General features: G+C 46.4%; 1 protein-coding gene and 1 pseudogene across 1 annotated transcript; both read left to right on the top strand.

Annotated features, from left to right (window-relative positions):
- The first annotated feature begins 1,350 nt into the window (after nt 1-1,350).
- LOC147957686 (uncharacterized) lies at nt 1,351-4,170 on the top strand (annotated as a pseudogene).
- Nucleotides 4,171-4,563: 393 nt separating this feature from the next.
- On the top strand, nt 4,564-18,046 carry LOC147957685 (uncharacterized). The gene is made up of 7 exons (XM_087531402.1): nt 4,564-4,623; nt 4,711-5,006; nt 5,095-5,359; nt 5,445-5,803; nt 6,594-6,599; nt 17,619-17,701; nt 17,781-18,046. Exons 1-7 carry the CDS (start codon nt 4,564-4,566, stop codon nt 18,044-18,046), a joined length of 1,335 nt encoding a protein of 444 aa, XP_087387528.1.
- Nucleotides 18,047-26,509: the final 8,463 nt, after the last annotated feature.

Raw genomic sequence — 26,509 nt, 5'->3', positions numbered from 1 at the left:
AGCAACTTAAACAAAAATTGCAGTAGACCTTGTTTTCCTCATATATTTTTCTTTTTTAGAAAAGGAGGATGACCCCCGGCCTCTGCATCTGGGTGATGCATGAAGCCACTTTATTAATTATTCACAAATACCTTGCAAAGTAAAGTGTGAAGCCACTATCTCGGCAACATCTGGCTAATTTTTTTAAAATAATACATTTTTTTAGTAATTTGCACAAATATTACGCCCAAAAAATTATTTTCGAAAATAATACACCGTCGGCCAGCAGCTAGCCGACTGGTCCTAGTCAGCTAGCAGCAGGCTGACTGGGTCTTATCGGCCAACTGCGAGCCGACAGGTGGCTTCTCGGCCACGCGGAGGCCGACTATTGGCGAGGCCACGTCGGGCGCTGGCTGTCGGCGCGGGCTGGGTCACGAGCGACCCAGTCAACCAGCTGCCGACCGATCGGCCAGCTGCTGGCCGACAGGGAGCCGGCCCCGCAGCACACGTCTCTTTCTCCTCTCCTTCTTTCCCTTTCTCCCACCGCAAGCTTCTCTCTGTTCTTCCTTCCTCCTCTCTCTTACACGAACTAGCTCCAATTAATACACCAAAATGACCCGTTTTTTCGCGGATTTGGCACCGTGAATGGGTTCTACATAGTTAGGGGAGCCAAAAGAGACCTCGATCTACTAATGGGGTAGCTTGTGGTGGTCGTGGTGAGCATTTTGTTGGAGCATTTTTTCAGCGCATTGGTGGAGGTTGTGGCGGTGGTGGAGGTGGAGGTGGTGGTGGTGAAGCTGGGGCAGTGTGGTGGAGGTGAAGCTCCGGTAGTTTGGTGGAGTTTCCGGCTCCAGTTCCGGTGATTGAAGGCCGCCGTTCGTCGTTCGAACGCACGCTACAAGGGTATATTTCAACAAACATTTTTATTTTCGAAGTTGTGTGCAATTATTGTTATTTGCTCCGGTAGTAATGTAAATATATTTAGGTAGTCGTGGTGAGCATTTTATTTCCCGGTACCGGTGTGCAATTATTGTTATTTGCTCTGGTAGTAACGTAAATATATTTAGGTGGTCGTGGTGAGCATTTTATTTCCCGGTTCCGGTGTGCGATTATTGTTATTTGCTCCGGTAGTAAACATAAATATATTTAGGTGTGTCAGTAATTGGAGTTGCTCCGGTAGTAAACGTAAATATTTAGGTGTTCTTGGTGAGCATTTTAAGTTGTTGCTTAATACTTGTATTAGTTGCTCCATTAATATTCTGTAATATATAGCTAGCTAATATATAGACATGTCTAATATTTCTTAGTGGGGTATATTAAGTTGTTGCTTAATACCTGTATTTCGTTGTTGAAAAAAATAGGTGAGCCGAGATGTCTGATGTAGTGAACTTCAGATTTTGCTATGGTCTTGGTACTGTCCAAACAACTGAGATGGGAGCAGATCTGAGTGAATTTACTCATATAGATGTGCCAATGAGCGCACCTCAAACATGGTCTGTCAGTCAGTTGAAAGAATGGATTGCGGCAAGTTTAGGTCTTGATACTGAAACACACACCGTCGGTGTTCATGCATTGTGGACACGGTCAAGTTCAATAATTTACTTTTATTTGAGGCCGATAGAGCGAGACTCCGAATGGGTGTGCTGGTTACAAGGTTGTGAACGAAGGGGATGCAATCCTGTTGCTTTAGTTCTTCCCGTCGTGAAGGAGGTCACTGCACATGAAGGCGAGGGTGGCTACGATCCTGGTCATAGCAGTGTAGGGAGGCAGTTATCTATGTCAAATGCTGGAGATGATGGTTACGAACAAGGACAGAGCAGTCAGGTAGAAGGAGGAAATGCTTATGGTTATGAACAAGGGCAGAGTAGTCAGGTAGAAGGAGGAAATGCCGATGGTGATTACAATGTCGAGGTGGACGCTGACGAGGTAGATGGGCACATGCAGGACCAGATGGAAGAAGAAGACACCGATGTTGAAAGGGGTCATGCCGATGATTCTGAAGAGTCAGATGAAGAAGAAAATGCAGAGGAGGTCCCGAATCCTGCATCGCGGAATCATGACTTCTCATCTGCAATGACCGTGAATGATGGACATGATTTAGCCTGGCAATATCACCAGAACAATATTGCGACGGGTGCTATGTATCCGAACAAGCAAGCCCTGAAAGATGCAATAATTAACTGGGCAATGTCCACGCAAAGGGTTTTCACAGCTCAGGTGTCCAGTCAGAAATTCCTGACAATGGTATGCAAGAACGCAGATTGTCCCGGCAGGGTGCACGGCTTTCTCCCTAAGTATGGCACAAGTTGGGTGATAAGTGACTTAGTTAATCACACTTGTCTTATTCCCTGCATCCCTCAGGATCATGCCAACCTTTCATCCATGCTTATTGCTCGGTTGTTTTATGATGAGATAGTGCAGGGCAAAGCTATGGAAGTGAAGGCAGTCCAGACAAAAGTCTTCGCCAGGTTCAAGTACAGAATTTCTTATGGCAAGGCTTGGAGGGCTAAGCATGCGGCGCTTGAGAGGAGATTTGGTTCTTATTTTGATGCATATGACTCTGTTGTCCAGCTCCTCCACACCCTGCAGCAGCAGAATCTAGGCACCTATATCGATATCCAAGACATGTTCATGCCAGAGTTCCCAACTGTGAGGGTGCTGCATCGTCTCTTCTTCTCTTTCGGTGTATGCATCGAAGCTTTCAGGCATTGCCGACCGGTGATATGTGTTGACGGTACTTTTCTCACAGGCAAGTACAAGGGTCAGATCCTGACAGCCATAGGTCAAGACGGCCAAAATCAAGTCGTCCCACTCGCATTTGCTTTTGTGGATAGTCAGAACATTGAAAGTTTGACATGGTTCTTCAGGCAGTTGAAAATATCAGTTGTGAAGGAGAAGCCCAATGTGTGCACCCTTCATGATAGGCATGCAGGTATACTCAGTGCGATAAGGACACTGACAAACCCAGGCCCTGAGGAACAAGTTCCATGGCAGGACTTGCAGAGTCGTTGGTGCATGCGCCATCTGGGGGCTAATTTCTTCTCGCAGTTTAGAAATAAGAACCTGATGAATCTGTTCAAAAAACTCTGCAAGCAGAACCAGCTATGGAAGTACAATTTGATACGCGATAGACTTAATGTGTGCACGCAGAGACACGTGAGGGACAGGAAAGCTGCAAGAGATGCAGCGGTGAGGGCACATGTGGAAGCAGTAGCTGCACAGTTGGCAACAGGAACAGCGGCCGTGGAGGAGGAGCCTGTTGGGCTATGTGACCTGCCAGGCTTTGACCCACCTGGTACTAGGAGAAGGCTTGGGAGGTCGATTAAAACCTTCGAGCAGTGGATAGAGCATGAGCCTCTAGAGAGGTGGTCTTTGCTACATGACACACATGGAGCACGATACGGTGTCATGACAACAAACCTCGCAGAAACATACAATTTTGTCCTCAGAGGAAACCGGGCATTGCCACTTACAGCCATCGTTGAGGGTATTTTCTATGGCACCGTCAAGTATTTCAGAGATAGACGTCAAAAAGCAGAGCAACATATCTTCAACAACCCGAATACACGGTACTGTGAAAGAGTCACGAAGTACATGGACAACAAGATGCAAAAAGCTAGATCACACACTGTAGTCGCCATCGGTAATCAAGAAAGAAGGTTTGAGGTCCACTTAGCCAAGAACAAATTCGGATGTGCAAATGAGTTGAGGACGCATGAGGTGAAAATTGGTAATGAAGCCTGGCCAACGTGTGAGTGCACATGCAACAAACCGAAATTGCTTCACCTACCTTGCTCACATGTACTTGCTGCTTGCGGGTAGCTTGGAATGGACGCAATATCGTTTGTGTCTCCATTTTTTCTGAAAGAGTCTGTCCTCAATACCTGGACAAGTGAGCTGATGGGTTTTCGATCAATGGGTAATTTCAACAGCATCAACCCCGCTGAAAGGTGTTACATTCCAAACCCAGAGCATATGTGTACAAGTAGAGGCAGACAACATTGTCGGCGCATCCGAAATGATATGGATGAATCTGAAGGAGGAGGTCCGACTAGGCAATGCATTCTGTGCAATGAATTTGGCCATAGGGACACTAATTGTCCCACTTTCGTCACTGGGCGTGGACGAGGCAACCAGGGAAGAAGAGGAGGAAGAGGCAGTAGAGGAGTAAGGGCGAGAGGAAGAAGTTAAGCTAGCAGTAGTACGTTCTGAATTTGTATTAAGTGTGGCACTATGTTCTGAATTTGTATTAAGTGTGGCACTATGTTCTGAATTTGTATTAAGTGTGGCACTATGTTCTAAATTTGTATTAAGTGTGGCACTATGTTTTGAATTTTTATTAAGTGTGGCACTATGTTCTGAATTTTTATTAAGTGTGGCACTATGTTCTGAATTTGTATTAAGTGTGACACTATGTTTTGAATTTGTATTAAGTGTGGCACTATGTTCTGAATTTTTATTAAGTATGGCACTATGTTCTGAATTTTTATTAAGTGTGGCACTATGTTCTGAATTTTTTTATGGTCGTGGGAGAGGTTCTCTATAGGGCGACCAGATGTACGTGTTCGTGAGCCTATAGACGCCATGTTTGATGCTGATGGCATCGACATGCCTACTTTCGGTCTGTGTTGGACACGTCGCGAGGTATGCACCATGTTATAGTTTAACATAACTTTTTTCTGCACAAGAGATAGTTCGATGCTAGCGGCTACTAACTTTTGTTTTCTGCAGAGACGCTTTGCTAGTGATCAGACCAGGAAGGCATACACATCATTGAACGAGCAGTTCGATGCGTACACCGGGGTCATCTGGCAGCCCTACACGGAAGCAGCCATACAAGCGAGATACCCTAGTGGTCTGTCTGTGCTATGCACAAGGGACCGAGATTACTGGATGACAAAATCAAAAATCATCTTCGATGTCTTCGTCGAGGAGATGGCACAACAGAGGGTTATGAGGCAATTTGGTCTTCTGCAGTTGGAGCTGCCTCCCCCTATAGAGAACCCAGTGCCAGCACACATCCACACGTATTAGCTAATTTTTCAATGTTGCATTATCTTTCATAGTACTCCATTCGAAGTTTTAGGTAATTGTTGAACACACACCACATTTTAGGACGACAAGGAAGGGCATGACCAGGACAACTGCTAACTGGCTAGTTAGACTAGAGCCGTATGTTATAGAATGGGAGACAGCAAACACACATCTATGGCACGAGAATCACAATTTTGATCTCGATGAATTCAATCTCTATTTGCGGCGCTACATGACCAGAACACGATTACGCATCGTTGAGCACTCCCACCCAGAGGAGATACCGGATTCTACTCTATCGGATATGTACCTGAGCTATGACACTTCGGGCTCTAGGAAGTACGCGGTAAGATATATTTTCTTTAAGTAATGTTGTCACATACTTTGACGTGCAAGAGACATACATTATTAATCGTCATGGAAATTTGCAGGCTACCTTGACACACGAACTCTACCAGGACGTGACCACCTTTGGACGATCACTGTCGTCTAGACCTCTTCTTCAGCACCGTCCAGTGCTACAGCCCTTCTTGGAACGAATTCAGAACAAGATACAGACTGTGTACGAGGCTATCACGTGCACCCGGAGAACCGACGTTGTTCAGCACCAGCAGCAGCAGCCGCGTCACTCCATGCACCGACATCATCCAAGTCCACGTCTAGCACATCAGCAGACAACCAGGCCACCCCGTCCTGACCAACCTGGCAGTTCAACGTGGCAGCAACCACAGCAATATGGTCCCACGTCAAGCTTCGTGTTTTCTCCACAGCCACAGCAACATGGTCCCTCGTCGAGTGTGATGCCCCCGATTTGACCGTACACTAATCATACACGCAAACATGTACGATCAAGACCAGGGACTCACGGGAAGATATCACAACACAACTCTACAAATAAAGTAAGTCATACAAGCATCATATTACAAGCCAGGGGCCTAGAGGGCTCAAATACAAGAGCTCGATCATAGACGATTCAGTGGAAACAACAATATCTGAGTACAGACATAAGTTAAACAAGTTTGACTTAAGAAGGCTAGCACAAACTGGGATACAGATCGAAAGAGGCGCAGGCATCCTACCTGGGATCCTCCTAAACTACTCCTGGTCGCTGTCAGCGGGCTGCACGTAGTAGTAGGCACCTCCCGAGTAGTAGTAGTCGTCGTCGACGGTGGTGTCTGGCTCCTGGGCTCCAACGTTTGATCGAAGCAATCGGGTATAGAAAAGGAGGGAAAAGAGGGAGAAAGAAGCCGTGAGTACTCATCCAAAGTACTCACAAGCAAGGAGCTACACTACATATGTATGCATTAGTATCAACTGGAATAAGGCTATTATATGTGGACTGAACTGCAGAAAGCTGGAATAAGGGGGGGGGTAGCTAGTCCTTTCGAAGACTACGCTTCTGGCAGCCTCCGTCTTGCAGCATGTAGAAGAGAGTAGACTAAAGTCCTCCAAGTATCATCGCATAGCATAATCCTAACCGATGATCCTCCCCTCGTCGCCCTGTGAGAGAGCGACCATCGGTTGTATCTGGCACTTGGAAGGGTGTGTTTTATTAAGTATCCGGTTCTAGTTGTCATAAGGTCAAGGTACAACTCCAAGTCGTCCTGTTACCGAAGATCACGGCTATTCGAATAGATTAACTTCCCTGCAGGGGTGCACCACATAACCCAACACGCTCGATCCCATTTGGCCGGACACACTTTCCTGGGTCATGCCAGGCCTCGGAAGATTAACACGTCGCAGCCCTACCTAGGCACAACAGAGAGGTCAGCACGCCGGTCTAAACCCTATGGCGCAGGGGTCTGGGCCCATCGCCCTTTGCACACCTGCACGTTGCGAACGCGGCCGGTGAGCAGACCTAGCAACCTCCATTACAAAGGAAGTTGCATTACATGGTCCAACCCGGCGCGTGCCGCTTAGTCGCTGACGTCACGAAGGCTTCGGCTGATACCACGACGTCGAGTGCCCATAACTGTCCCTGCGTAGATGGTTAGTGCGTATAGGCCAGTAGCCAGACTCAGATCAAATACCAAGATCTCGTTAAACGTGTTATCTTGAAGACACCGCGAACGCCGACCAGGGCCAGGCCCACCTCTCTCCTAGGTGGTCTCAACCTGCCCTGTCGCTCCGCCACAAGGGTCCACCCAGAGGGCCGTCGGGACAAAGGTCCTTTCAGCCCCCATTCCGTGAATCACTCGCGGGTACTCCTTGAGCCAACCCGACTTTAGTCATCACATGTATCATGTATAAAGTATAGGCATATACCCGTGATCAACTCCCGAGTGATCACGGCCCGATAGTATAGCATGGCAGACGGACAAGAATGTATGGCCACTGATGATAAACTAGCATCCTATACTAAGCATTTAGGATTGCAGGTAAGGTATCAACAGTTGTAGCAACAATGACAGGCTATGCATCAGGATAGGATTAACGGAAAGCGGTAACATGCTACACTACTCTAATGCAAGAAGTATAGAGGAGAGTAGGCGATATATGGTGATCAAGGGGGGGGGGCTTGCCTAGTTGCTCTGGCAAGAGAAGGGTTCATCGTCGATGTAGTCGATTATAGGGGTACCAGCAGCGGTCTCGGAGTCTACCGAAAAGAAGTAACGGAGGGGGAACACAATAAATAACAGAGCAATCAAATGTAAGACAAAGCAAGACGCGTCAATACGTGGTGCTAGGGGTGACCTAACGCAGGGATAGATGATACCGGCGAAGGTGTGGAACATCCGGAAAGTATCCCCAGTGTTTCGCATTTTCAGATAGACATGCCGGAGGGGAAAATTTGCAGGTTTGGTATGCTAGGGACGTGTTGCTGACAAACGGACTGTGTATTCGGATTCATCTTGTCATTCTGAGCAACTTTCATGTAGAAAGTATTTTCATCCGAGTTACGGATTATTTTATATTAATTTTTAAAGATTTAATCCATTTGCCAAATTATTTGTATTTCAAAATTAATAGACAAAATGCTATGGGTACCCAGCCCTGTGTACACAGAATGTACACAAAGGCTGACATGTGGGCCAGTGGACCCAGTTGACCAGTCAAACTTTGACTGGTCAACAGGAGGGTGGGGCCTCCTTGTCATTGACTCATTGAAATAGTGAGGTAGTTAATTAGTTAACTAAGCAATATTAATTAAGTTAATTAACTATTAAATTAATTAATTAATTATTAATTATATTTAGTTATTTTGAAATTCTTTTTTTCTTTCTAACAGGGGGTGGGCCCCACTAGTCATACTCACAAGGGGCATTAGCACTTAATCTAATCTGGGGGCTATCCCCACTAATCCAACAGACCAGCTGGGCTCGTGCGGGCACGCGGCGCCGACGGCGGTCGGGGCGGCGCCAGGCAATGGCAGCAGGTACTGCAAGAGCAGCAGCAGTAGCAGGCGACGACGACATGATGGAGCGATGCGGGGGAGGGGTGTTGCAGCAGCAGAAGTGGGCGGAGGTGCGGGGCTCCGGTGGTGGCGGGGCTACCAGGGGAGCGAAGGCAGAGCCGGCGAGGTCATGGCCCGCGCGTGGCCAGCGCCACGGTCAGGGCTCCGGTGCGGCGGAGGCGCACGGGACCGCAGCAGGGGGAGCAGCACTCGGGCGGAAGCAGCGTGGCACGACGGGTCAACTGCGGGGCCGGCGACGAGGGGGGCGCGGTGGTGCGGGGACCGCGAGGCAGCGAGGCGAGGGGGAGGGCCACGCACGAGCGGGAGAGCGCGAGCGTGGCTGATCTGGCGACAGGAAAGAGAGAGGTTGAAGAGAAGGTGCTCACGTTCGGAGCAGGGGATTGGGCAGCGAGGCTTGAGGTAGTTCGGCGGGGAGGAGGACGGGGACGAGCGACGGAGACGGGGAGGCGGTCTGGTGAGTTGGCGATGGTCGGGGACGTGGTTCCGGCGACGGGGTTCCAGGGACGATGGGCAACGCGGTCGGCGGGTCGATGGAGTCGGGGCGCCGTTGCCGCAATCTGGATCGAGGGGGAAACAGAGGGAGTGGGGATCGTGGGGGTGGGGAGTTAGGGTTTCGGGGGGCTTGCGGGGATATAGGCCAGGGCGTAGTGGGCTGGCCGGCCGGCTGACTAGCTGGGTCGGTTGGCCCAGTGGGGGAGGCTCCCCTTTTCTTGTTTTTTGTTTTGTCTTTATTTATTTATTTTTCCTTTTACTATTTTACTTTTAGTCTCATCTTATTTAAGTTTTATAAAAAAACATAAAAGTTGTACCAAAATCAGTATTACTAATTATACCTTTGTTACAAAAGTTTAAACCCCTAAATAAAATACTTTAACATTTTATAAATAATAAAAGGCATTTATTATATTAGTTATGTTGCTGTTTCATTCACATTTAAGCATCTAAACATTTTATAAAAGTGTGGTTTCTTTACCATAATTACCTATGCATTATTTGGCTCACTCCGAACATTTTTAGTTTTAATATTTAAAAACTTTTATTGTTTGCTTGATTTTGAATTTGAATTCGAACCGGTTTTGAACTAACGTGAGATTATCAACACTAACCGAGGTGATGTGGCATCATTTCCGGAGGGTTACTGTAGCTTAACTACCGGGGCGTTACAAATCTCCTCCACTACAAGAAATCTCGTCCCGAGATTTAAGGGGGGTGTAAGGGGGGAGACTAGGTTACGCAATATCTAACGATTCTTCACAGTCTAGGTTGCTCTTCTCGAAGAGGTTGATCCATTACATCGACGTCTTCATTTCTTTGCTTCAGGTCATCATGATGAAGTCGTCTTCCTTTTTTTGGTGTCTTCATCGTACTTACGGTAAGGAAAAACGGTAGATTCGGAAGAACAAACCTCTACAAGGTTGCTCATCTGGTAGATAACATCGGGGAAGGTGGCGGAAAGTAACTCTCGAATTGAAACTTAAGAAAATATCGAGAGCAAAGTAATAAGGTACCATGAGAAGTTTCAAGCGCATAGGCAATCATTCATTACCTGAAGCGAAGTGTGAAAGGGGTTCAGAGCAATGGGAATAAGTATTGCGTCAGATACCAGATTGATGATCTCATCGGAAGGTGGCTCATGAATTACACACGAGGCCACGCGTGAGGAATAACTTTGGGAACAGGGGGTGTACAGGAGAGTCAGGTTTCGATCCTGAGGAACTGTGGGTTATGGGCCCACCATGTGGGTTAAAAGCAGGAAGGGCGATGATGTATTGCATGATCATGAAAGCAAGGCATGTCAGAGGATAGTCTGTCGGTTATGTCGGCAACAACATCGGTACCAAGGGCGAGGGACAAAGAGAACCATTTTCCTGCTCGTTGAACAAGGCGGACCAATAGGTAGAGTTCTCGTCCATCGGCGGTTACCGGAAAGTTTTCAACAATAGTAACAGGGTCTTGCTGACAGAATGGTACACCGAGGTGTTTACATAAGCAGGAGAATATTACTGCTTAGATCATATAGATCACAAGAAAGGTTAAACCAAACAATGGAAAGGAAAATATGATTATCAAATTAAACAGAACAAGGGAAAGGAAAATGTGTTTAAACACATATTTCAGGGGTATATCCTTCCCAAGGACAAGCAGAGCACGATATCCATGACAGGATATAATGTCGAAAACTCTTGAGGTAAGGGGAGAGAAATTTCATGACATTACCCATACAGCGGTGTTTGGATAATTCAGCAGGAAACATTTAACATTGGGCTTCAAATGTTCCTGTTGAAAATTGGAGTACCATAGACATGCTTCGAGATAGCATTGACATGGCCAACAGGTGAAGATCAGACTTTGGAAACACAAAGGATCCATCAGGAACAACTTATAGAATAAGTCTTACAATTTCCTCATGGAAGAATGGCTAACCTTGATAAAAGGATACATATACTACAACAATAGGTGCTCTGGCCAGGGATGCTAAGCAAAGACACCACCTTACCGGGTTATTTAGAGACCAATGTTATAACTCTTGGAAAATGTTCCAACCATCATATCTGACCGAGTTTCAGATCTGATTGGTGTCAGGATACCTCAGACTCAGGATGTCTGAGAAGCAAAGGTGCAACACAATTTGACGGGATGACATTGTAAGATTCTCAGGAAATGAACTATGGAAGCAAGTTCCAAAACAAGAGTTTATCATCAAACCAATGATAGGATGATGAGGTGGCTGATGGTCTCAGCGACAATTTATCGAGATTAACAAAAGATGGATTTCCACAATTATGTGAACAAGGAGATAACAATTGTCAGATCAAATGATATAATGATGTATGTTCGAGGAAAACATCCACAATTAAACATTGGTTGACAGGTGCACCCAAAATATGGCTGGGTCGCACGAACAATGTTAGAATGGTGACTTAATGAACAATAGAATTAGAATGAAACTATCGATCATTCACTTCAAAGCATTAGGGTTGCTAGAAGTTTTGAATTCACACCTCAAGGTTCAATTGTCTATATTCCGATTCGAATCAACATGGGGACCAAGAAAGGAATAGAGATGGCGAGAAGTAATTCTATAACAAGAATCCTTAAGAGGTGGGGCATTCCCATGACATTCTTGACATAACAGATGGTAATACTCCAAGGTAGAAGACAACATAAGCTGGATGGCAAGGAACCTAAGGTGTAATACAAAACACGAACAAGTTTGTGTTGGAGAGAAGGCAAGGATGTTGTCGATGGTAACTCAAATTACCAAGGAAGAAGGGTGGTACTTATCATCATGAATTCGATTGGTATCCTGAAAGGATTCAAAATGTTGATGATGACCACGACAATTTTTGTCGAGAGATTTCATGAGGATGTAATCAATCAGCGATGACATCAAGTCAAAGGGATGATGAAGCAAGAGGTTAATGGAAGCACAGGTACGACACAAACTTGAAATCAAGCTTGCTGTTCAAGGTGAAATGATATGACAAGGAAAATCGACGTAACCTTAGCTCATCGTCGAAAATTGTGCTCCGGGAAGGACCAGGTAGTACAGTCAAAATTGGCACAATAATGATGTACCCGATTAGACTAGGAATGACTTGAAGAGTTATTAAACTCATAAGCCACGAAAATTACTTAGAGTTATTGAATCCGAGTGCGGAATCGATTCACTTATCGGTGTTCTCGAGTGATTATTAACTCAGAACCCCGGTGGGGGGGGGGGGTTGGAATCGGTGAGAATAATAGTTGATGAAGAACTCATAAGAAGTTATGTAGTTCCGTGATAACCTCAAGGTACCAATGTGTAATACTCGATGAAAGATCAAAGTAAAGGTTGGAATGGTGTATTGATCCACGGAAGACAAGTGCTTAAACTTGCCCGAGAAATGGGATCAAAGAAGAACATATGGTCGGAACCACAATTGCAAAGGATCAATTCACCGATACCAAAGGATATTATATTAAGGAAATAATTATTATTACAAGAAGCTTCCATGATAGGATCTACATCGTGTCCATGGGCATGAACACAAAGGTTCAAGGTCGACTCCCACTTCTGCAATGCATAATCTTTCATTCACAGCTCTAATAAAACGATTTCAGTGTGAAAACCTACCAGGTGAATTACTAGAGGAGTATGACCCCTGAAAAGTTTTCGGGTTCACACAGATTAAGGAAGGCATAATGTTCAACCCATCGGGATATCTTAGAAATATATACCACAAGTTTCAAGAGTAAATATCACAAGCTCGAAAGTAGAGCATTGTTCAAAAGCAGATGATACAATTTACCAAAGGCATTATATACCCATGGAAAGGCTCTCAAGGTTATTCAATATGAAGGACACTGTCGGATAAAATCCAACAAAGGAACCGATGGTCCACAAGGGATCTGATGTGAGCATCGATACTCAACCGGAGGAAGAAGAATGCACAGGCATCATATTATAGAACATCTGAACAATTCGATGCTTATATAACAAAGGAATTATGATTTCCAAAAAAAGGATCAGAAGCAGATGCTCTGATCAAGGATGGATAAGTTGGATAGACCAGAGGCACAATTGACGACAAATAGTTTGGTCGAGAACCAGCTCATGTTCAAAAATGATGTCTGAGCCGGAAAGATAATTTAGAAGGGTTGATAGATGATTGTGTGCATTCATACACATGTTGAATCAATAGGATCAAAATGACGGTGTCAAAAGATACTAGTGAATATTGCCAGATATATGGGAAGCATCCATAATGCAAGTAGACAAGTATTTGCAGAGAAATAAAGCTGCTAAGGATTTTCGGAGGATTGAATAGTATTTCAAAGACTTTTGTGAAACACCTGGACAACTGGGGATGAGAGGATACTCAGAAAGTGCGAGAAATTATTCTTAGGGGTATTCAGGTGGCAAAGAACTGCAAGGCATTAAGTACAAAATATTCTCGGGGTATCTTGTAATAACAAGATCGACTGGGAATAAAAGTAAGAACGACAAGTGTAAGTATTTACCCATAGGGATATTTCAGTGGAAGGGAATTGCAAAAGCAACGGGCACAAGGTCTCGAGAGAAAATCGGAGAGTATCTTCGAAATCTTCTGGTGCAGCCGGCGATCATCTGGACTGAAGGGGCTCTTCGGGAGAAAGTATTATCGAGAACCTAGAGTCAGAGTTAGTAAAATCGTTTAACCCGAATAGAAGAGATGTCAGAGTCCCAGAGTATAGGTCGAGGAATAAAATATTCTACTACCACCCAATGGCGACGTGTGCCCGTAAGACACACAGCCATGTTAGTAAAAGTTTTGCAATGTCTAGACTCGACTTCGGCCAAGGAGTTTGAAGGGGGATTCCTACAGGCAGTCGGCTCTGATACCAACTTGTGACGCCCCCGATTTGACCGTACACTAATAATACACGCAAACGTGTACGATCAAGACCAGGGACTCACGGGAAGATATCACAACACAACTCTACAAATAAAATAAGTCATACAAGCATCATATTACAAGCCAGGGGCCTCGAGGGCTCGAATACAAGAGCTCGATCATAGACGAGTCAGCGGAAGTAGCAATATCTGAGTACAGACATAAGTTAAACAAGTTTGCCTTAAGAAGGCTAGCACAAACTGGGATACAGATCAAAAGAGGCGCAGGCCTCCTGCCTGGGATCCTCCTAAACTACTCCTGGTCGCCGTCAGCGGGCTGCACATAGTAGTAGGCACCTCCCGAGTAGTAGTAGTCGTCGTCGACGGTGGTGTCTGGCTCCTGGGCTCCAACGTCTGGTCGCAGCAATCGGGTATAGAAAAGAGAAGGAGGGAAAAGAGGGAGAAAGCAACCGTGAGTACTCATCCAAAGTACTCGCAAGCAAGGAGCTACACTACATATGTATGCATTGGTATCAACTGGAATAAGGCTATTATATGTGGACTAAACTGCAGAAAGCCGGAAAAAGGGGGGGCGAGGGGGGGGGGGTAGCTAGTCCTTTCGAAGACTACACTTCTGGCAGCCTCCGTCTTGCAGCATGTAGAAGAGAGTAGACTGAAGTCCTCCAAGTATCATCGCGTAGCATAATCCTAACCGATGATCCTCCCCTTGTCGCCCTGTGAGAGAGCGACCACCGGTTGTATCTGACACTTGGAAGGGTGTGTTTTATTAAGTATCCGGTTCTAGTTGTCATAAGGTCAAGGTACAACTCCAAGTCGTCCTGTTACCGAAGATCATGGCTATTCGAATAGATTAACTTCCCTACAGGGGTGCACCACATAACCCAACACGCTCGATCCCATTTGGCCGGACACACTTTCCTGGGTCATGCCCGGCCTCGGAAGATCAACACGTCGCAGCCCTACCTAGGCACAACAGAGAGGTCAGCACGCCGGTCTAAATCCTATGGCGCAGGGGTCTGGGCCCATCGCCCTTTGCACACCTGCACGTTGTGAACGTGGCCGGTGAGCAGACCTAGAAACCTCCATTACAAAGGAAGTTGCGTTACGCGGTCCAACCCGGCGCGCGCCGCTCAATCGCTGACGTCACGAAGGCTTCGGCTGATACCACGACGTCGAGTGCCCATAACTGTCCCCGCGTAGATGGTTAGTGCGTATAGGCCAGTAGCCAGACTCAGATCAAATACCAAGATCTCGTTAAACATGTTATGTTGAAGACACCGCGAACGCCGACTAGGGCCAGGCCCACCACTCTCCTAGGTGGTCTCAACCTGCCCTGTCGCTCCGCCACAAGGGTCCACCCAGAGGGCCGTCGGGACAAAGGTCCTTTCAGCCCCCAATCCGTGAATCACTCGTGGGTACTCCTCGAGCCAACCCGACTTTAGTCATCACATGTATCATGTATAAAGTATAGGCATATACCCGTGATCAACTCCCGAGTGATCACGACCCGATTGTATAGCATGGCAGACGGACAAGAATGTATGGCCAGTGATGATAAACTAGCATCCTATACAAAGCATTTAGGATTGCAGATAAGGTATCAACAGTTGTAGCAACAATGACAGGCTATGCATCAGGATAGGATTAACGGAAAGCGGTAACATGCTACACTACTCTAATGCAAGCAGTATAGAGGAGAGTAGGCGATATATGGTGATCAAGGGGGGGGGGGGCTTGCCTGGTTGCTCTGGCAAGAGAAGGGTTCGTCGTCGATGTAGTCGATCATAGGGGTACCAGCAGTGGTCTCGGAGTCTACCGAAAAGAAGTAACGGAGGGGGAACACAATAAATAACAGAGCAATCAAATGTAAGATAAAGCAAGACGCGGCAATACGTGGTGCTAGGGGTGACCTAATGCAGGGATAGGTGATACCGGCGAAGGTGTGGAACATCCGGAAAGTATCCCCAGTGTTTCGCATTTTCTGATAGACATGCCGGAGGGGAAAAGTTGCAGGTTTGGTATGCTAGGGACGTGTTGCGGACAAACGGACTGTGTATTCGGATTCATCTTATCGTTCTGAGCAACTTTCATGTAGAAAGTATTTTCATCCGAGTTACAGATTATTTTATATTAATTTTTAAAGATTTAATCCATTTTCCCAAATTATTTCTATTTCAAAATTAATAGACAAAATGCTATGGGTACCCAGCCCTGTGTACACAGAATGTACACAAAGGCTGACATGTGGGCCAGTGGACCCAGTTGACCAGTCAAACTTTGACTGGTCAACAGGAGGGTGGGGCCTCCTTGTCATTGACTCATTGAACTAGTGAGGTAGTTAATTAGTTAACTAAGCTATATTAATTAAGTTAATTAACTATTAAATTACTTAATTAATTATTAATTATATTTAGTTATTTTGAAATTCTTTTTTTTTCTTTCTAACAGGGGCGGGCCCCAGTAGTCATACTCACAAGGGGCATTAGCACTTAATCTAATCTGGGGGTTATCCCCACTAATCCAACAGTGGACCGGCTGGGCTCGTGCGGGCACGCGGCGCCGACGGCGGTCGGGGCGGCGCCAGGCAATGGCAGCAGCTACTGCAACAGCAGCAGCAGTAGCAGGCGACGACGGCATGATGGAGCGATGCGGGGGAGGGGGGGGGGGGGTTGCAGCAGCAGAAGTGGGCGGAGGTGCGGGGCTCCGGTGGTGGCGGGGCTACCAGGGGAGCGAAGGCAGAGCCGGCGAGGTCATGGCCCGCGCGTGGCCAGCGCCATGTTCGGGGCTCCGGCGCGGCGGAGGCGCACGGGGCCGCAGCAGGGGGAGCAGCACTTGGGCGGAAGCAACGTGGCACGACGGGTCAACTATGGAGCCGGCGACGAGCAGGCGCGGTGGTGCGGGGACCGCGAGGCAACGAGGCGAGGGGGAGGGCCGCGCGCGAGCGGGAGAGCGCGAGCGTGGCTGATCCGACGACGGGAAAGAGAGAGGTTGAAGAGAAGGTGCTCACATTCGGAGTAGGGGATCGGGCAGCGAGGCTTGAGGTGGTCCGGCGGGGAGGAGGACGGGGACGAGCGACGGAGACGGGGAGGCGGTCCGGCGAGTTGGCAATGGTCGGGGACGTGGTTTCGGCGACGGGGTTCCAGGGATGATGGGCGACGCGGTCGGCGGGTCGATGGAGTCGGGGCGCCGTTGCCCCGATCTGGATCGAGGGGGAAACAGAGGGAGTGGGGATCGTGGGGGTGGGGAGTTAGGGTTTCGGGGGGCTAGCGGGGATATAGGACAGGGCGTAGTGGGCTGGCCGGCCGGCTGACTAGCTGGGCCGGTTGGCCCAGTGGGGGAGGCTCCCCTTTTCTTGTTTTTTTGTTTTGTCTTTATTTATTTATTTTTCCTTTTACTGTTTTACTTTTAGTCTCATCTTATTTAAGTTTTATAAAAAAACATAAAAGTTGTACCAAAATCAGTATTACTAATTATACCTTTGTTACAAAAGTTTAAACCCCTAAATAAAATACTTTAACATTTTAAAAATAATAAAAGGCATTTATTATATTGGTTATGTTGCTGTTTCATTCACATTTAAGCATCTAAACATTTTATAAAAGTGTGGTTTCTTTACCATAATTACCTATGCATTATTTGGCTCACTCCGAACATTTTTAGTTTTAATATTTAAAAACTTTTATTGTTTGCTTGATTTTGAATTTGAATTCTAACTGGTTTTGAACTAACGTGAGATTATCAACACTAACCGAGGTGATGTGGCATCATTTCCGGAGGGTTATTGTAGCTTAACTACCGGGGCGTTACATCGAGCTTCGTGTTTTCTCCACAGCCACAGCAGCACGGTCCCTCGTCGAGCTTCGTGTTTGAGCCAGAGCAGCCGTCACAACCAGCAGGTAAGTGTCTTCATTTTTATTGTTTTCAATATTAATTGAGGCGACCTCATTCTTCATGACTAAACGTTCCATCGTGCAGGAGCCTACGGATATCATGCGTCTATGTCAGCATCACATGATACGTGGGGGAGTGATCAACATCCCGAGGAGAACATACATACTCAGATGTCGCAGCACACCCAGTGGATGAACATGTATTCGATTCCTCCACCAGGCCCCACACAGGATACACAACATGACCAGGGAGAGTCTGAAATTCCTCCTCGTAACATTAGGCCACCTAACAGGTTGGGATGGTCGCCGCTTCCAGATCCGCCTCCCCGCCAGGCCAGACGTCGTCACTGACGCTTCCATCTATCAGTAGAGACATGACCATCTACTTATGTATGAGACTTATGTCTATTCTATGTATGAGACAAATGACTATGTACTTATGTATGAGACATATGCCTACTCTATTTTTAGTACTCTGTTACCGAACTACAACATCATATTTAGATAGAACATAATGCTCGTACAACAAGACAGTATAAACAACTAGATAGAACTACATCTAAATTAACGGTACATACGACTAAACTTACAACATACATCATAAAAACTACATGAAGTCATCATCGTCATCCTCCGTCGATGCAGAACTCTTGCCCTTCGAGGATGCAGAACTCTTACCCTTGGACGATGCAGAACTCTTGCCCTTCGAGGATGCAGTACTCTTGCCCTTGGACGATGAAAAACTCTTGCTCTTTGACGATGCAGAACCCGGAAGCGGCGGCATAAAGATATCATCTTCGTCCTCGCTCTCCTCAGTCCATAAAAATGGATGCTTTTCTGTAGTCCTTCTGAAAGTTTCACTCTCCGGCTCCACTACCTTCTTCCACCTTGCATGCAACCTAAGAAGTTCTATATGTACCTCCTCATATGTCCTTTCAGGCCACCCAGACATACGTAATTTGTGAGCCAACTCATTCATTATGGTGTCAATACCGGTGAGTTCGTCCCATGGAACTATCCTATTGTCCATCCTGAAATCGGTAGCTAGCTTCAGAAGAGTCCTGCTCATCTCAGGGTGAAAACTACGATCAAAAGGATAATGGGACATCTCAACTACACTACACTAGAATGCTTATCCTCCTCTGTCTGAAGGGGGTTTTATAGGTAGGGATAAGAAAATGGCGGGAAAGAACGAGTGCGGTATGGCGGGAAACGATTGGCGGGAAACAGGTGGCGGGAAACAGCTGGCGCGAACATATGGCGGGAAACGTGTGGCGGGAAAGAGTTGGCGCGAACATATGGCGGGAAAGAGTTGGCGTGAACATATGGTGGGAAAATATTACGGGCAAAGGGTTGCACGAAATACGTCATAGTTTATAAAAAAATCCAAGGAGCGTTTGGGAAAAAATGGTGGCATGCACCGGTCGGCCCACAACAGGCCAATTAGTCCCTGTCGGCCCGCAGCTGGCCAATTAGTCGCTGTCGGCCCACAGCAGGCCAATTAGGCTCTGTCGGCCCACTATTGGCCGACTGGACCTGAACTGGTGGCCGACAGGCCAATAGGCCAGCAGCTAGCCGATAGGGTCTCAGTCGGCCTACTATGGGCCGACTGTGGGCCGACGGTGTATTATTTTCGAAAATTATTTTTTGAGCGTAATATTTGTGCAAATTAATAAAAAAATGTATTATTTAAAAAAATTAGCCAACATCTGTCGCTACTCCTATCCATTTGATGCAGGGGTGCCGATAATCCGAGCCGAAAACCAAACATACTTCACACCAAAGCCTAACATCTAAAGCTGGAGGCCCCAACCAAGCCACAATGCCAGGTCTAGGGTACACACCGTCCCGACACACTCCCAAAGGTGACCGCCTCTGTCTTCCATCTATCCATCTTCAGAAGAGGAAGTGACGCATCAACCTTGCCAGGCCTGCCATCGATGCCACCATGACGCCAGACAGCGTCGTCCTCCTGCATGAGTTCGTCAACCCGCATCGGACGTCGAGACTGCACTGTGCCACGCCCCCGAGATCTACCGTCTTTGATGTGGAAGATGAAACCCCGCTCTGCCTATGGGCCATCTAGTCAATACCTACTAAAAAACGATGCCCCCAGGAGGGAGAACGACATCGAAGATGCCATCTTCATCTGATCCGGGAAGACCCAGATCTAGGGTTTCCCACCAAGTAGCCCAAGTGAGATGACGTTGCCTGCGACGATGATGCCTCAACAAGGAAACAACGCCAATGACACTGGCATCCTCTGTCAAGACCGAAGTCGACACGATTTTCACTGGCAGTCGCGCCATCCCGACCCAGTAGCTGACTAGAACAGCGCGGTGCCTCACAGAGTAGACGCACGCAGCCGCCGAAACACCGAGGACTGTCACCGCAACCCCGATCCACCATCGCGCTACCCAGAAGACAACACCAGCTGGCCGCCGTCGCCATCCGTAGCCCGCGCCGCCTGGTGCTTGGGACCATAGATCTGGGCCAGATCACCGCCGCCACCAAGATCCAGCACGTACCACCACCGGAGGCCACATCCGTGTGACCCGCCTCCCAACGTAGCCAATAGGAAGCCGGATCGCGTCGCCATGACCCTCTGCACCACGTCACCCTTGCCTGTCAAATCTGGCCCACATCGGTGAAGGAAATATGCCCTAGAGGCAATAATAAAGTTGTTATTTATATTTCCTTATATCATGATAAATTTTTATTATTCATGCTAGAATTGTATTAACCGGAACTTAGTACATGTGTGAATACGTAGACAAACAGAGTGTCACTAGTATGCCTCTACTTGACTAGCTCGTTAATCAAAGATGGTTAAGTTTCCTAGCCATAGACAAAGAGTTGTCACTTGATGAACGGGATCACATCATTAGAGAATGATGTGATTGACTTGACCCATCCGTTAGCTTAGCACTTTGATCATTTAGTTTATTGCTATTGCTTTCTCCATAACTTATACATGTTCCTATGACTATGAGATCATGCAACTCCTGAATACCGGAGGAACACTTAGTGTTCTATAAAACATCACAATGCAACTGGGTGACTATAAAGATGCTCTACAGGTGTCTCCGATGGTGTTTATTGAGTTGGCATAGATCGAGATTAGGACTTGTGTAAGTGCATCTAGTGCCACCCCTAGTTGGTTTTGGAGTATTGACGACAAACCTAGTTGAGGGACTAATGTGTTTGTGAGAATTGCGGGATAACACAGGTAGAAGTCCCTCATTGATTCGGTTTTCCTACCAGAGATGACCCCTAAAAATGTATGAAGACATTGATGTCAAAGGTGGTATATGAAGATATTCTCATTGAAGACTATGACAAGAGAAGACATCGCATGAAGCCTATGGAGCTCGAAGACTCAGATCTTTCGTAGTTCCTTTTCTTCTTTATTGAGTTATAGGAACCACCGTACTGTTAAGTGGGGTCCAAGAAAACCAGTCAGAATGACTGAAGTGATGCTTAACCAAAACCTATGTCTTCGAGTGAAGACTATGAGAGCGAATCTTGTCCAGAGTCAGACAAGTCAGCTTTGCTTGTAGCCCAAGTAAAGTTGCTGTGTGTGTTTGAAATCTGACCGTTGGAACACGTGTCAGTTCCTTAGTGACCCAGGGTCATTTCGGACAAATCAGGTCGGGTTGCCTAGTGGCTATAAATAGCCCACCCCCTACAACCATAAACGGTTGGCTGCTCAGAGTTAGAGTACGGCTTTTGTCGTTTGAGAGCAACCCACCTCGAAGCCTTTGAGAGAGAATTCCTTGCGAGGATAAAGCCCTAACCACCCAGAGCCAAAGAGTGTTAGGCATCACTTAAGTCTTCTTGTCCGTGTGATCTAAAGACTTATTACACTTGAGGACTGTGAATCCTCCAGCCGGTTAGGCGTCGCGTTCTGAGCATCCAAGAGACATTGTGGATCGCCGGTGAACGAAGTCTGTGAAGGTTTGGGAGTCTACCTTGAAGACTTACCAGAGTGATTGGGCGAGGTCTGTGTGACCTTAGCTCAAGGGGAACACGGAGAGGACTGGGTGTCCTGAGCTGCGTGTTCAGGACTGGGTGTCCGGGACTGTGTGTCCTCAGGTTTAAATACCTAGCCACCCTAACCAGACGTACAGTTGTCACAGCAACTGGAATTGGTCCAACAAATCATTGTCTTCAACGAGTCACTGGTTTCATCCTTCCCTTCCCTTTACTTACTGTTGGTCCTGGTGAAGTCATTGTATGATTGCACTATCTTTTGTCTTCACTGAGTGACTGCATGTTCTGTTTGGCTTCATAATATCTTCCTACCTGATCCTTACTACATTGCTGCTATTAGTCATTGTGCTTTCACTTCATTCAATACTTGACTATGGTTTGCCTAGTGTAGTCTACCTTCCGCTGCATGGTAATAGGTTTATTTCTATTATTTGTCTTCGAAACTTCCATGTTTCGAAGACTTCCATCAAAATCGCCTATTCACCCCCCCTCTAGTCGATATAACGCACTTTCAATTGGTATCAGAGCAAGGTACTCCCTTGTTCTGTGTGATTTGGTTTAACCACATGTAGTTTTAGCTATGTCGACTGCAGGGATAATTAAAGTCTCCGCTGCGTGCCCCGTCTTCGATGGAACTGAATATCCCTACTGGAAGAATAAGATGCGCATGCATCTTGAAGCCATTGACGTCGACCTATGGTATGTCGTCAAGAACGGCGTTCCCAAGGCTGGAGAAGGTGTCACTGCTGCTGACATCAAGAAGTTCGTTCAACTGGACTCTACTGCCAAGAATATCATCTGTGGTCTTCTGACCAAAGGACAGTATGGCCGCGTGAGTGCTTTGGAAACATCTAAGCTAGTCTGGGACTGGCTCTCCAAGGTCAACGAAGGCGTCTCAACCCAGAGAGATCAGAGAATCAGTGTCCTTCGCAACCTCTTCAACCGCTTCAAGAGAAATGACAATGAGAATGTCCAGCTCACGTTTGATCGACTCACTGACATCATAAATGAGCTTCAAGCCCTCGGCGCTACTGAGATCACCAAGCATGAAGTCGTCAAGACACTCCTGAGATCACCTGACAGTTCGTTTGACACCCTAGCCCTGATGATTCAAGAACGTCCTGATTTCAATACACTCGATCCGTCTGACATACTTGAGAGGCTCAATACACATGAGTTTCAGCTTTCTGAGAAAAGAGATATCTACGGTCCCAACTATGGGCGAACTCGTGCCTTGAAGGCAAAAGCTGTCTCCTCATCTGAAGAAGAATCTGACAGCTGTTCTGATGATCCTGAAGACATTGGAAAGGAACTTGCTATGCTTGTGAAGAAGTTCCAAAAATTCACCAAGAAGAAAGGCTTCAGAAAGTCTTCACGATCAAGCTCAAGGAATGATGAAGCTTCTGCTCATGACTTCAAGAAGAAAACATGTCACAAGTGCAAGAAACCTGGCCACTACATCTCTGAGTGTCCGCAGTGGGACATTGAGAACAAGAAGAAAAAGAAGAGCAAGGAGTATGATTCTGATGAAAAGAAGAAGAAGAAATACTCAAAGTCTTCTTCCAAGTCCTCCTCAAAGTCTTCATCACACAAGAAGAGCTCATCTGGCAAGGCACGTGCGTTTGTTGGCAAGGAAATGAATTCAGAGGAGGAGTCCGCTTCTGAGGAGGCGGAGGTGGAGTCTGAGGAGGAGTCCGATTCTGGCATTGCGAGTCTGGCTACAGCATACGTCGCCAAGTCCATCTTCAACACTGAAAACAATGACTCCATCACCGACACCTGTGCAAATGACAAAGACTACTCCACTCCTACCTACTGCTTCATGGCACGCGGTGCCAAGGTAAACACACGCACTACTCACTATCAAACATCTAGTGATGATGACTCTGATTGTGGTTCCAAACCCAGCTACAAAACACTCGCTAAAATTGCAACTGAACAACAGAAAACCATGGAACACATTCAAAAACTGTTAGACAAAAGCAATGATCTGTTAGACGCTGAAATGACTCGATCTCAGTCCTTAATTGAAGACATAAAAAATCTTCACGTTAAGTATGAGGAACTTGAAAGTCGTCATGAAACGCTCTCAACAGCTCATGAAAGGCTTTCTTATGATTATCTTCAAAGGAAGCAAGATCTTGACAAATTTGGAGAGCGGCTCATGAAGATCTTCAGAAAGAAAACGAGTCGCTTCACGCCGAACAGATTAGTTCAGCTTAGGAAAGATTTGAACCACCATGTCTCAAATGCATTGAGCGTGGTAATGCTACCTCTGTTGCTGAATGTTCTACTGCTGCTACTGTTGCAATATCTTCAACTGTTGATGTGGGAACTAACCCCTCTGCTGAGGATACCACTGCTATTGCTGATGAGAATGCTAGGTTGAAGACATTGCTTGAAACAGGGATGTACAAAAGTCTTAAAGGGCATCAGACACTATGTGATGTCCTCAAAAGGCAGATCCTGAACCGAAACCCGAGGAAAGATGGTGTTGGGTTCGTAAGGAAAATGAATGCTGATGGCTCTTACTGGAAACCTGAGCAGTACCCCAAAACCACATGGGTTGCTACAAAGGAACCTTCAGTATATCCATCCACTCTATCTGGCTTCACTTGTGCTAACCCCATTGTCATTGATGGATCCTTTGATGCAAACTATAAGCTGTTTAAGAATTAGAATGGTGAAGTGTTTGCCAGGTATATCAGTACTAACTGTAGGAATGGGCCGCCTATGAAGAAGATCTGGGTGCCGAAAAAGTATTTGGAGAATCTTCCTGTGAATGTCATCATGACACCACAGGTGAAGAAGACAAACCCCAGACCACAGGCTTCATACGGTCCAAAGGCTTCATACAGACAGAGGACTCACCTGAGTCGCACTAACACAAATGTTTTGCAGGGAAACCAGACTCAGTCCTATGAATATGAGCACGGTTCATCAAACCGCCATGTTCATAAGACCAAGAACTATTCTGCTTATTCTTATGAGTACTATTGTCCGCCTGCAAGACTTTTTGCTAGGGCTCCAAAGCCAAAGTTCTCAGATGCTGCACTTAGACTTATTGCTTCTAAGCCACCCTTGAAGATGTGGGTGGCTAAGAAAGCTTAGCTCTCTTTTGCAGGGAAGTGTCTCCAGCAGAAAACCAAAATCGTCTGACGCTATTGCTGGGGACCTTAAACATCTTGTAGGGCGCAAGATCAAATGCCCGAATGGTCTTACTATGTACTTTATTCCTGAATCGCTTGCTACTCTCCCTATCAGTCCTAATCTCGATCTAAGCTTTCATAACCCACTGGTTCGTCAAATGTTTTTGCTTCACAATTCTCTTCGTGAAGCCTATCCCCCTAACTGCACTGTAGGGTACGACACCAGCTGCTTCAGAATGGATTATTGATAGTGGATGTACCAATCACATGACTAGCAAAAGAAGCCTTCTTATGGACTCAACCTTACGTCCATCCGACAAGAGTCACATCACATTTGCTGACACTGGTAAAAGTAAGGTATTGGGTCTAGGTAGAGTTGCAATCTCAAAGGATCAACACATGGATAAAGTCATGCTTGTTGAATCCCTTGGCTTCAACTTAATGTCTGTCTCAATGCTTTGCGATTTAAATATGATTGTGATGTTTGGAAAATATCGTTGCCTTGTTCTAATGGAATCTGACAAGTCTCTAGTGTTTGAAGGGTATCAGAAAGATGATTTGTACGTGGTAGATTTCTCAGCAGGACCACAACTTGTCGTATGTCTTCTAGCAAAAGCTTCAGAATGCTGGCTCTGGCATCGGAGGCTAGGGCATGCTGGCATGAGGAACCTCCACACCCTTGCAAAGAAGAAGCATGTCATAGTCATCGATGGCGTCAAGTTCAAGAAGGATCACTTATGCGGTGCCTGTGAAGCCGGAAAGATGACGAGGGCCAAACATCCCTCGAAGACAATCATGACAACAACTCGACCCTTCAAACTGCTCCACATGGATCTTTTCAGTCCCACTCATTACTCATCTCTTACTACTACTGCTTGTCTCTATGGCTTTGTCATTGTTGATGATTATTCTAGATATACTTAGGTGCACATAATCCTCTACAAGACTGAAGTGCAGGATGTCTTCAGACGCTTCACAAATCGAGCAATGAACAACTATGGCGCCAAGATAAAGCACATCAGAAGTGACAATGGCACTGAATTCAAGAACACTGGCCTTGATACATATCTTGATACTTTGGGCATCACACATGAATTCTCAGCCCCATACACGCCACAGCAGAATGGCGTCGTCGAACGCAAGAACAGAACACTCATTGAGATGGCCCGAACGATGCTTGATGAATACAAGACTCCAAGAAAATTCTGGCCTGAAGCCATTGATATTGCATGCCATACAATCAATTGTGTTTATCTTCACAAGCTTCTGAACAAGACATCTTATGAGCTCCTAACTGGCAAGAAGCCAAATGTCAGTTACTTCAGAGTATTTGGCGCCAGGTGCTGGATCAAGGATCCACATCACACTTCAAAATTTGCACCAAAAGCACATGAGGGTTTTATGCTTGGATATGGAAAGGATTCGCACTCCTACATAGTCTTCAATCTCTTTCATTATAAAGTGGTTGAAACAGTGGATGTGCAGTTCGATGAGACTAACGGTTCACAAAGAGAGCACCTGCCAAATGTGCTAGATGAAGTTCCATCCAGTGAATCAATCAAACTAATGGGAACTGGAGAAATCGTACCCTCTGAAGCTCAACCTGAAGAGGAACTTATCATCTCAGCACCTGATCAACCTGAAGACAATGCTCAGCCCGAAGACAATTCCT

This window comes from Triticum urartu, chromosome 7A (assembly GCF_056163025.1).
Source record: "Triticum urartu cultivar PI428250 chromosome 7A, HENAU_Tu73, whole genome shotgun sequence".
NCBI lineage: Eukaryota > Viridiplantae > Streptophyta > Magnoliopsida > Poales > Poaceae > Triticum > Triticum urartu.
The sequence above is the reverse complement of the archived record's forward strand: the minus strand, read 5'-3'. Positions and strand labels throughout refer to the sequence as shown.

Excerpts from the sequence above, each read along its gene's own strand:
- LOC147957685 (XM_087531402.1), top strand. The coding sequence starts at position 4,564 with ATGTTTGATGCTGATGGCATCGACATGCCTACTTTCGGTCTGTGTTGG. Across the intron at positions 5,007-5,094 it reads GTGCCAGCACACATCCACAC|GACGACAAGGAAGGGCATGA; the intron begins GTATTAGCTAAT and ends ACCACATTTTAG. Across the intron at positions 5,360-5,444 it reads CGGGCTCTAGGAAGTACGCG|GCTACCTTGACACACGAACT; the intron begins GTAAGATATATT and ends GGAAATTTGCAG.